The following is a 12765-nucleotide window of genomic DNA, read 5'->3' as shown; positions in this document are numbered from 1 at the left end:
TCGCCACTGCAGCCTTCCACGCAAACACTGCAGCGGTCACGGACGAGTTACCGTGATGCTCCCGTTCGATCCTGAGGAAACCCTGGAGTGAATGAATATTTGAAAAAAAATTTAGCTTTCAATGGGCTAGGTCCTTTGAGACTTGAAAATATATTCGAAGTATTAAATTACGACAGCAAAGGATGTTAAAGAAGGAAGGTGTTGAGAATGGAGTTGATACAAAATAATGTTATTTTGACATAGCAAAAGACTCCAACAGCTTTATCAGAGTAGCGTGGCTTGTGCTGAAAGCAGTTTTCTTCATGTAAAGAATTTTATAAGAGGCAAATATATAGGAACAATAATTTTAAAGGCTTTCAGAATATTCCCTTTAGATGTTAAATTTTAGAATTGTCTTAAATTTTAGAATTGTCTGTACAATGTTTCCAAATACTTTTCAAATACTTCAGACTTTTCAAATACTTCAGATAACTCTGAGCATCGTGTCTCAGCAGGAAAACGTGCTTAAAAACATAAAAACTTGCTTTTATCTTGCTTGACTTTTCTGAGCAATTTGCAAGGAAACTCTGGCTTCAATACTGGAAAACGTTCATCCAACTGAGGTCTGAGAAAGAACAAAATTAAAATTGAACAACTTGCTTCTTTCTTCCTTGATTTTTCTGAACAACTTCCATGGTAACTTTTGCCTCGTATAGTGGAATGGGTTCATCCAACTGAGGTCTGAGGAAGAATGAAACTATTAGAAATGTCTAGTTAAAGATGAGTAGAGTACATAGCATGGTAGTTGACAGTTGCTATAGTTCAACTCTATTACTCTAAATCAAATTTGTCCGTTAATATTTCCACTGTTAAAACCAGTTAAATTTTGAATGGGGAAAAATACCTATTTTATCCATTCTCTCTTTTTTGATAAACAGATCCAGCTGAAAAAAAAATTGTACTTCTTGTCAACCTGTAGGTTATTTCAAGTTGCTTTGGGAGGGGTGATGAGGATAAGCAAAGGGTGAGGTACAGTATGGAATGGAGTAAGGAAAACTAACGAACCACTTCTATCTTAGGGAATGCATACTGGTGTATATACACTTCGAGAAATACTAAGGAGCAGCTATTTATCTAAGCAAAATAATAAAATATGGAGGCAAGAGGTGTACTGAGAAAGCTGAAAAAAAAATGGGAATGCCCATTTTATCTCCTGGAGAATAGAAAAATAAACAAGAACAATGATTTGGTCATTTAGCATACCTAAAAACACCAGTTGATAGCTTCTCCATCACATCTTTTAAGATACGTAGCTGGAAAGACTGTTAAGGTGGCAACGTAAAGGAGAGAGGAGTAAATAAAACCATTTGATAAGCAGAAGATACTAGGCAGGTCACCTTTTTTTTTTTTTTTTAATAGAAATTCTGTAAGCTGTCACGTTTACCTCTAAAACAGGAAAATGGGGGAACTGATTTGAGAGAGGTGGTGACATAATAGAGCCTAAACTTCTAAGGACAAGAGATGAAAGAAGCCTAATGCCTGTCCTAAGTAATGACTAGTGTTATCCCAAATGGATGGTAACAGAATGGGGTCAGGGTTTCATTTTAGCGCCACTTATGTTACTTTTAGTTAAAAACAATTTTAGCACTTATATCTCTTACTTTGGGTGCACATTTATTTATTAAACCAGCTGATAAATACGTATGCAGGAAAGTTAATAATCTGTGTGTGTAATATATGCCACTAAGAGAATTAAAAAGCAGGGTAAAATTTAAAACTCTAATCATTTACTTGAAATTATAATATTAGAACTGAGAGTCTATATAACTGCTAGTACAGGAGAATTATTTATGGCATATAATCACACAATTGGAAGGAGATTGCTATGTTAAATCACAAGCAGCAGCTGGCTCATGTGTGATGCAACTGAGGGGGGTGTGCACAAGTGAGGACTGAAGTCTGATTCAGGACTTTAGAAAATGTAAATTAGAAAATATGAACATAAGCTACTTTAAAAGGACCTAAAGAATACCGACTCACTTTTCACGTACTACAAATTCTCTTTCTGCTTCTGTTAATGAAATTGCCAGCAGTATGTGTAAGTATATAAATATAAAACGTATATTTCTGATTTTTGAAAATTTAACATTTCATATGAACATGTCACGTTTCAGTATGGTCCATGGATTTGTCAAATAGGTTAAAATCTCATGGTGGGGAGAAAGGGGAGCAGTTGAGAGATTTAAGTTATTAAGTAACGCAGGCAGAGCAGCCAGGCTACCTTCTGACATGAAAGACTCAAAACATACTAACTTATGTTACTTTTAATACATGGTCTCTGTCATTAACATCCCATGGTATTCTTGATAATTACAATGTTATTGAATGTGTCATTATTTAAAGTTGAAATTTAAAGAATTCTTTTAGAAAGTTAAAAATTAAGTTTATTTTCCAAATTTAATATGAAAATATTTAATCAGAAATACATTAAACACATACATTCACTACATTAAGGGGACGTTCTGGTTTTGAAATGTACTCTTTAAAACTCAACATATGCAGTATACTAATTAAATATTATTCAACTATTTGAAAGCTCTGTATTAAGTCTGCCATTGCTCTTAGAGGAGGCTGGCCCTTGTACACGTCACGCATATGTAACAATGCACATTTAATAAAAATGATATTCAGTGAGACAAACGGTTGTGCAAGTCTCTTTCTTTACGCACAATTATACTCTATTAAGTAATGAGAACTTATTTTTTATCCAATGTATTAAAGTTTTTACCAAGTACAGCTGCCTTTAAAACAGGCGTCTTAGAAATAAAACGTTTATTCTTAAGTTGACCCTGCTCTAAAGAGGTTTGGACCTTTCTTTTGGAACTGCTCTCATATTCTCAAGAAAACTTTTCATTACTTTTACCAAAATGGAATGATCGATTTCATTCACTAGATTTGTTACTGAATCACTTCCATTTAAAAAAATCAAACCCATCTTCATTTGATGAAGATTTCCTAGTATTGATATTCTTAAAAACACCCCACATGGGACTTCCCTGGTGGTCCAGTGGTTAAGACTCTGCCCTTCCAATGCAGGGGAGGCGGGTTCAATCCCTGGTCGGGGAACCAAGATCCCACAAGCCGCGCGGCCAAAAAAAAAAACCAAAAAACAAAAAAAACACCCCACAAACTCTTAATTTTGATAACTAAGATTATCAGGCATTATCAAAATGTTTAACATAATGGCACCACCGTAGGAGTAAAGATGCAGCCTGTCAAGGTGATCTGTAATTTCCATAATGCCAGGTTAAAAACGAAGCAAACTCTTCCATGTATCCTATAGTTTCTCATTCAGAAACGAGCAAGACTGCCTGGGTGTGATTCCTGTCCTGCCACTTGCTAGCTACATCCTTAGGCATGTACTAACCTTTCTATCCTTCAGTTTCTTTACCTGTGACATAGGGATAATATAGTACTTAACTTTCACAGGGCTGTTTTAATATTTAAATAAATTAATACCTATAAAGCACTGGGAACATTGTTTGGCATGTTCAATGTAAGTTAGCTGCTATTATTATTAATTATTATTATCATTATTAAAGAACTTAATGACGAGAATACAAGGTAAATTTCAAGCCAGAAACTCAAGTCAGTAGAAAAAAAGGATATAAAGATACTTTCCCTGTTGTACATTTGACAAATTCCAAACTTCATCATTAAGGAAAGCCACCGTCGCTCCCTTGAGGAAAAGGCAGTGGCTATCTGGAGGATCCAACTTGGATAGAATGCACAAAGAATAATCAGTTGCTGTGAGTTTAATAGCAGAAGAATGATTGGTATCTTCAGCCAGAAAAGCTTTTACACAAATAATACCCAAATCACAAATAATCAGCACACACAAACTTTAATAATAATATGTATACTATACTGTTTTCTTTTCTAATGCATTGTCCAAAATGACGAAACAGCAAGGTCAAATGCAAGGCCAATCTAGAGGTGATGAAGCGGTAGTAGGTATATGTGTGTGGGGGTGTGTGTGTGTGAGAGAGAGATATTTCTCGTTGCTACTCACCAGTCATCTTCATGAGGAAGTTGGAAAATTGGTGAAGATTGGTACATGAGAATTATGGTATTTGCATATCAACCATGATAAAAATACTTGAATTTTGTTGAGAAATGTAACTTTGGAAGACAATGTGTATATATATATACACACACACACATATAGTAAATTCTAATTTGAATAATTAGGAAATTGTCATAATTTTATATAGAAATATTTTGTTAAGTGTATGTCAACAAGAATGTTTGTTACTAAGGAAAAAAATCTTATTTGAAACACTATTAAAAAATTCATAAGTCACTACTTCAAAACCACTAAATAAAAGTTAAATGAACTCCTCTGCTAAGCACTATATTTCAACATTTGGCCAACAGCTAAAGTTAAAAAAAAAAAGCTACATTTCTTTAAAAATAGGATATAATTCAGAATGTATACAAATTTAGCCACACCTTGCTAAAAGACTTAGGCATTATTCTTTGTTAATTGCATCCTTTTGGCGTATCAGTAATGCTTTACTGTTTCTGGTAATACCTGCAGGTTTTCTTCTGTTGTTACCCAGTGGCCTCCAACACCAAGAAGGGTGATGATATCATGTTTATGTGGTAGTAGTTGTAATTTTACAGTTGGTTCATCATCTTTATTATATAATCTCACTTACAAAGGAATTGTTTGAAGAGAGAGAGGGAGAGAGAGAGAAAATGTATTTTATAGTAATCTGATAAAAATTTATTCTTCAAACTAGTTCTCTTTACTTTTTAATGTAGGAACAAGGAAGCATTTTGTATTCAGACACTTAAAATATATTTTTTGCATGAAAACTGGTCATACACTTTACTTTAGATTTAATTATAAGTGATATAACTAAAGGTAAAAAGTCTATTTTAATTTGAAAATCAGGCAAGATAACATAGCACATAACTCTGATAGTTTCAATTATAACATTGATAGCTTAATACTTTGGGAAAAGTTGACTTCTGAGTAAGCAACTCAGATTCAAGACAGTCATACTGGGACTTCCCTGGTGGCGCAGTGGTTAAGAATCCACCTGACAATTCAGGGGACACGGGTTTGAGCCCTGGTCCGGGAAGATCCCACGTGCCGTGGAGCAACTAAGCCCGTGCGCCACAACTACTGAGCCTGCGCTCTAGAGCCTGCGAGCCACAACTACTGAGCCCGCGCGCCTAGAGACCGTGCTCCATAACAAGAGAAGCCACCACAATGAGAAGCCCGCGCACTGCAATCAAGAGTAGCCCCGGCTTGCCGCAACTAGAAAAAGCCGCGTGCAGCAACAAAGACCCAATGCAGCCAAAAAAAAAAAAAAAAAAGACAGTCACATTTTGACATAATTATTGAAATGTCCATTTGAAAAGTTTTAAGTATACATTCACTTCCACTGAAAGATTTTTCTGAGTTAATTTCGAATCTTGAAAATACTGGCTAAAAAGAAATACATATGGTCATAGCTGTATTCATTACGATTCTTAGGATAGAAGATAAATTCTAACAAAGTATAAACAGAATCCCTTTGCAGGCTTGTGAAACCTGTTCTTTAGGTGTGATGGCACTACCTAAGAGTGTAAAGATTAGGTGTTAAATAGATATTGGTTAAACTACAAAAGTTCAAGCAAGGTGAAAATGCAACAAAATTCTGTGCACTTTCCAAACAGGGACTGCAGAAGTCTACCATCCAATAGAGGGCAGCCATACATAGCAGAACTGACTAATTAAGCAACTGGCTGAGACCTGAACTAATCCAGGAACCACTGAGGAGATCATGTCTGCAGATTTCTTGTAGAGATACTTAAAGTCCAATGCCTACACTTTAAAAGGCAAGCATGTTCTCTCTTCCAGACAGTGCTTACAATGGGAATAAAATGAAGAAGCGCCAATTTAAATAGAAAAGTTCAAAAATAAAAAAACCCTAAACATCAATTTAATAATATATAAATAATTATTTCCTGGTTATATATTTTTTTCCCAGGAATTCTCCCATCACAATAAAAAAACTACAGAGACTACTGATTTAGTAAAGTACCCACCTCCAGCATCTAGGACAATATCTACTCCAAGGCCACCTGTTTCTTCTAAACAGCTTTCAGCAACCTGGGCTTTCCCATTGGACACATCGATCACTCGGGCTGAAAAGGACAGGAAGTCAGGCAATCTGTATGTGATCAACACAACTCAGAGAAGAAGAGAAAGAAAAGCAAATATCTCTTCTCTGAAATGAATTAAATGGTTGAAGCAATTACTGAATCAAATTATACTTTTTCTCATCTAACCAGTATTGCTAAGGATCAATTTAAATGAAGGAACTGGTATATTCAATAAAATAAAAATATGAGCATTTTATGGATAATGTGTCCCAACGTTGGTCTGTTGACATAGAGGATTGTTCTTTACAGCTAAAGGATATTTTGCCAGAACTGAGAATCTCTAAACCACAGAGGTACATATATATGAAGATGTGGACTGAAAGATTAAGCAATTTCTTAAGTATGTTCAGATTTAATAGAGTTTAGAACTAAAAAGTGCAAAGATATATTTATGTGATTTGGTACTTCTCTGTTAGAGGCCGTTTTAACCTTTCTCAGTCATAGAAATCCCAGCCCATACCCGCATCTCCCGACTTTGCCCTCCAAAACAAAAAAAATATCCCGAAGGTGAAAAAAACCCCAGGATTATTTTAAGCAGGGTTAGTAAAAATTAAACTAATTTTAACTGGTTGCTTTAATGTATTAATAGAACAAGCCAGTGAGAGAACTAAAAAAAAAATCTCAATTTGAATTGGCAAATGAAGACACATGTTTATATTTCATTTTTGTATCTTTTAACACCTTCTCAGTAAAGAGAGTTCCTCTCAGAGATTCTCCGATTGGAGGTGTAGTGCAGTAGTGACTGAAGTCTCGGGGGATGGAGGTGAGGGTGGGGGGACTCGAGGAAAAGGGGGCTGAAGCACCTAAGAAGGGCAGAGTTAGCCAAGAGGAAACTGCTCCCTCCAACAATACTATTCATGCTCCCCACCCCTTTCATTTTCAATCTCTCTTTTTCCTTTTTTTTCTTATTTTCCTCCTTTCTCCAGCCCCTGTTTTAACCTTCCTTCCATTTCTTGGTTATCTCTGCCAGAAGCATAACATAACCATGGAAATAACACAGGCTTTACTATTAGGCAGGCTTGGGTTCAAACTCCATTCCAGGCCTAGTGGTACATCTAGTGGTACATCCTTGGACAAGCTAAATTCTGAGATGCTGTTTCCCAGTTAGTTGACATAGGGTTGTTGAGGATTTAAGGAACTATCATCCATATTAACACTCAATGAACCTTACTTTCCTTCCTGCCTGCCCTTCACTTACACTCTGCTCATCTTCTTTTCTCTTCATCTGTTAAACTCCAATATTAATTCTGTTAACTACAGTCTATAAAATTCCATTTCTATCTTTCTTCTCTTCGTTTTCATTTTTTTCAATCTCTATTTTCTTTCTCCTTTCCATATTCATCGCTATTCGTATAGGTTCAATCTTTTCCAGAGCTCCCCAGCCTCTACCATGTCCTATTTATCCTAAACTGTATCTGACCTGGGTTTCTGTGTAAGTGGCTCATCTCCCTTCCTAGTGTATCACAGGAAACAGACAACTTTAGAGGTATATCACTGGGTAAAAGACGTTGAGAAACATAAAAAGTGATGCAAAACTATATTGATTTATTGACTAAAACCAAAGAGGCATCAGGTGTTTCTCAACTGTGTCAAAGTTCACCTAATTCAAACTTGGGTGAGTTGGTAACAATGAGGCAAAGAAGAAAAAACACTGAAAAATGTAGGTTTAAAAAACAAATCATTAAAATTTAAACTATAACTTATGTAAACTTGGACTTAGCACAGATACTAAGTGCATTTTTTAAATGACATGCATTTGGCATTCTGCAGTTTGTTTTACAAGTGCAGTTTTTAAGGTGATATCTCTTCAAAATTTTATGTTTTAAAGTCTGTGTTGAGTACTATTACCCACCTATAGAAGGCCTAAACCTTTCAAGACACTGCTTGTCTTCAAGGCTGCATGCTGTTGAAATCACTTTGGCTCCTCTATGATGTGCTAACTGAATAGCTATTGTTCCAAGTGCCTGTGTGGAAAAAAATACACGATGGTGTTATAGATATAGGGCAGAGGCCGTATCTAATTCATTTTATAGGTTGTTTAATAAAGTGTAATAGTTTAGTGCTACTTCAGTACATTTTAAAATGTTGTCTGATAGAAAAAGAAAAAAATACGGATAAGTTTAGAAGTGGAAACATTTGATACACTCTTCCTCAAGAGGGGTGGTGGAAAAGCTATGTGTGCCACAGGCTCTCAGCCAGTCTGACTGCAAGCAGCACAAAATGTCAAGGACAGAGGCCGAATTCAGAACACGGCCTTGGAATGAGAAAAATGAGCCATTAAGGGCCTTGTCAGCATAATGTACTAAGCTAATTATATAATATCAATACATATGCAAGTCCAGCAACCTCAACTTCAAAAGTTCCATCCTTTTGCTGACCTGTGGAGTAAGTTCAGGGAAACACTACTATCCTGATGTAGGACGTAAGGATGAAGCCAATGCTGAAGACAGTTACGCCTTTTTTTCAATGAAAGCAGGGGAAAAGCATTTTCATCAACAGCCAGTTAGAAAATAAAACTATAAAATCACCCCAAGTTTTGTGACATTTTTAGATTATAATTATATTTTATGTAATCTCTTTTAGTATCTTGAACTATATTTTGAAGATGCATGTAATATGTTTAAATTAGCACTGTTTTGATCTTGTGTGATCTATCTATAAATGCAACACCTTAATCACATAAGTGTAAGTATGAGGGAGATGATACAAAATTGGCAGAGTCCTGGGGTCTGGCTTCAAAGACTATGAGCTATTTCAGGCTTTGTGTAACAGACATGAATAAAAATGGCTTTTCTGCTTTTTTAAAGTACTAGCAGATTCAAAGTAATAAGAAACTAAACACAGTAATGCTAACTTTTATCTCCTTGATAAAAGCTGCTTAGTTTAGAAAATGGGAGTTTGGTAAACGTATCAGTGAATAAGCTAACTGGCAACAAATTATATTAGCAAATAGATGGCCCATTTCTCAATTCCCTAAGTTTATTTGTATTTTGGTCTGTTTCTTAACAAAACCATTAGCACCTACACTTGCTCCGTCCATTATCAGCACTGACTTTCCAGGAGAGAGATGAGAAAGATAATGCAGAGCTGTATAGGCTCGTACTCCATCCCGGATGGTTCCAGCGGCTTCTGTCCACGTAACTTTTTCTGGTTTGTGAACTATCACAAAGAACAAGAGGAAACAATCTGTTAGCAAGTCCCGTGAGACCTGCTTCCTGGATCTGTTTCCCTCCATCTCTGCTCCCACCATGGCCCTGGTCCAAGCCTACTTCTAGTATCTCTCACCTACATTACGGTTTCTCTGCTTCCATTCTTACCCATGCATACTCCACTTTCAGCATAGAAGTGTGTGTGTGTGTGTGTATTTTTTAAACGTTTTATTGTTAAAGTAAAACGTATGCAGAAAAGTACACGAAATAAAGTACAGCTAGATGAATAAATATAAAGCAAGTAACCACCATCCTGGTTGAGAGAGAGAGCACAGCCCTCACGCCAACAGCCTCGCCTCTCCGGCAGAAACGTTTTTGAAAAGATTGAGATATAATTGACATCAGAGGTCACCACCATTCTAATGTATTTTCTAATTCACCTTCATAGTTTAATAACTCAAGTATCCATTCCTAAACAATATAATTTTGTTTTGCCTGTTTCTGAAATTTATCTAAATGCAATTGTACCACACACATTTTTTTCTATCTTCTTTTTTTGTTGAACATCGTTTTGTAAGACACATCCTTTCTTGTTACATGTGGCTATAGTATAGTGCTTCCATTTTTGATGTCTTATGGCAACATCTGATTTCATAGGATGGATTGGTTATCCACTCTCCAGTCACGGAACATTTGTGTTTTTTCCCATTTTTGGTAGTTAAGCATTCTTAACTAAGAATGCTCTTGTATAAAAGTTACTCTTACACTGGTACACAGGTTTTCTCCAGGATATTTACTGAGGAATGGAAATCCCAGCTCCAGGATATATTACCTTCGATTTTATATTTCCAAAGTGGCTGTATGAATTTACTCTCCCACAGCTGCTGTTGTGAACATCCTTGTCAACCCTGGTATTATATATTTTTGCCCATCATATGAATGTGTAATGGTTTCTTACATGTGATTTTATTGATAATTTGCTTTCCCCTGACTACTAATGAAGTTGAGTACCTTTCCATGTTTGTTGGCCATATGGAATTCCCTTTGTGAAGTGACTGTTCAAGTGTTCTATCAATTTTTCTATTGTTGTTGACTTTTTCTTATTGATTTGTAAAAATTCTTAATATATTCTAGATGAGTCATTTGCTTGTTTATGTGTTGTAATTATTTTCAAGTTTATGGCTTCTCTTTTCAATCTCTTTAGTGGTATCTTTGAAAAATAGAAGTGTCAGAATGATCTTTTAAAAACATAAATAACATCCTAACACTTCTTTGTTTAAAATTCATCAATGGCTTTCTATTGCACTTGGAACAAAATGCAAACTCCTAATATACTGTAATTTAAGCCATACTAGCTTTATATTTTCTGACCATTAAGCTGCTCTTTAATATATTTAATTTTTATTTTGTTTTTATGTTGTACACTGAATGTGATTTTTTTCACTGTATAGGCAATACTTTCTCATTTTACCTATAATCAAGTTTATAACACTTTCCATAGTCTTTACCAGAACTATTTTTCCTCTTATGTCAATAGATGCAGATGGGTTAGCATGGCCAGTCAGCATTGAATTTACCAACTAATTAGTGCCATCTAGTGGGGAAGCAAAGCATCCAAGCACATGATGAAAATGTTCAGACAGACAATCAAGGCATTAAAAGAGTAAAACAGGGGATATCTCACACAGTACTTTATTCCTTACCAAACTCGAGATAGCTATTTTCCCACTTTTACTGATTATGAAATGGGGTTCAGGGTAATTAATTTGTCTGAGGCCACAAGTTTCAAAGTCTGACTTTAAAGCCCATCTACTCTAACAGTGCATGTTCAATCTATGTAAAATTTATTTATATGGAATTTTTTGGGAACATCTTTCATCATAAGGATTGGGACTACCCATATTTTCATTAGGAAATCAAAAATTCAGTGCTTAAAAAATTCTAACGGTAATAAAACTACATTTAAGATTGCAGAGGCTTTAAAATTACATGGTTGGACATGGTTTAACGTTGAGATCCTTGCTTTTGTGTTAGGTGGTACACACGTGTTTATTATGTTATAAAAACTAAGAAAATAAATAGAAGAGAGCCATGTATGGATCAATAATAACAGTATGTCAGAGCCCAAGAATTACAATTTCAATTCTTTCTACCTCAGGTCCAAAGGAATAATGCTGAAAATGTGTGCCAATTTTTAAAAAATTTAACTTCTATTTTACATTGGAGTATAGTTTAGTCACAACATTGTGCTTGTTTCAGGTGTACGGCAAAGTGATCCAGTTATACACATACATATATCCATTCTTTTTCAAATTCTTTTCCCATATAGGTCACCACAGAATACTGAGTAGAGTTCCCTGTGCTATACAATAGGTCTCCGTTGATCATCTACTTTGTATGTATCAACAGTAGTGTGTATATGTTAATCCGAAACTCCCAATTTATCTCCCCCCCCCCAACTTTCCTCTTTGGTAACCATAAGTTTGTTTTCTAAGCCTGTGAGTCTGTTTCTGCTTTGTAAATAAGCTCATTTGTATCATTTTTTTAGATTCCACATATAAGTGACATCATATGATATTTGTCTTTCTCTGTCTGACTTACTTCACTTAGTATGATTATCTCTAGGGCCATCCATGTTGCTGCAAATGGCATTACTTCATTCTTTTTTTATGGCTGAGTAATAGTCCACTGTATATATGTATCCCACCTTCTTTATCCATTCCTCTGTTGATGGACATTTAGGTTGCTTCTGTGTCTTGGCTATTGTAAATAGTGCTTCAATGAACATTGGGGTGCATGTATCTTTTTGAATTATGGTTTTCTCCAGATTATGCCCAGGAGTGGGATTGCTAGATCATATGGTATTTCTATTTTTAGTTTTTAAGGAACCTCCATATTGTTCTCCATACTGGTTGTACCAATTTACATTCCCACCAACAGTGTAGGAGGATTCCCTTTTCTCCACACCCTCTCCAGCATTTATTGTTTGTAGACTTTCTGATGATGGCCATTCTGACCGGTGTGAAGTGATACTTCATTGTAGTTTTGATTTGCATTTCTCTAATATAGTTAGCCATGTTGAACATATTTTCATGTGCTTTTTGGCTATCTGTATGTCTTCTTTGGAGAAATGTCTATTTAGATCTTCTGCCCATTTTTTGATTGGGTTGTTTTTTTGACATTGAGCTGCATGAGCTGTTTGTATGAAAAATAAAATCAGAATGGCTTGAGAACTGAAAGCACAAAAGAGCTGGAAGAATTACTCAACTTTTTACCTTTGTCCTCAATATTCTGAAACAAGATTAATAAGACATCTTTTGGGAGTTGTTTGGACACTGGTTCTTTGGTTTGGTAAAAGAACTGACTTACTAGAAGGTGACTGAGTTGTGAGCTTTTATTTAAAAAAATCATCAAATAA

General features: G+C 35.4%; 1 protein-coding gene across 5 annotated transcripts in view; it reads right to left on the bottom strand.

Moving 5' to 3' along the window:
• Window positions 1–129: 129 nt before the first annotated feature.
• Window positions 130–12765, bottom strand: part of CRYZL1 (crystallin zeta like 1) — a 33332-nt gene continuing 20696 nt past the window's right edge. For 2 of the 5 annotated variants that reach the window (XM_061192889.1, XM_061192890.1), the window contains exons 7-13: window positions 9224–9357; window positions 8051–8162; window positions 6082–6180; window positions 4574–4695; window positions 3649–3754; window positions 1243–1288; window positions 130–720 (exon numbers count right to left, since the gene is read on the bottom strand). In XM_061192889.1, coding sequence (XP_061048872.1) covers window positions 621–720; window positions 1243–1288; window positions 3649–3754; window positions 4574–4695; window positions 6082–6180; window positions 8051–8162; window positions 9224–9357 — 719 coding nt within the window. In that variant the 3' untranslated portion in view covers window positions 130–620. Of the gene's footprint in view, window positions 721–1242; window positions 1302–3648; window positions 3755–4573; window positions 4696–6081; window positions 6181–8050; window positions 8163–9223; window positions 9358–12765 lie in introns of those variants that run through there. The other 3 variants (XM_061192892.1, XM_061192891.1, XM_061192893.1) reach the window with 3 other exon arrangements.

This window comes from Eubalaena glacialis, chromosome 6, assembly GCF_028564815.1.
Source record: "Eubalaena glacialis isolate mEubGla1 chromosome 6, mEubGla1.1.hap2.+ XY, whole genome shotgun sequence".
Taxonomy (NCBI): domain Eukaryota; kingdom Metazoa; phylum Chordata; class Mammalia; order Artiodactyla; family Balaenidae; genus Eubalaena; species Eubalaena glacialis.
The sequence above is the reverse complement of the archived record's forward strand: the minus strand, read 5'-3'. Positions and strand labels throughout refer to the sequence as shown.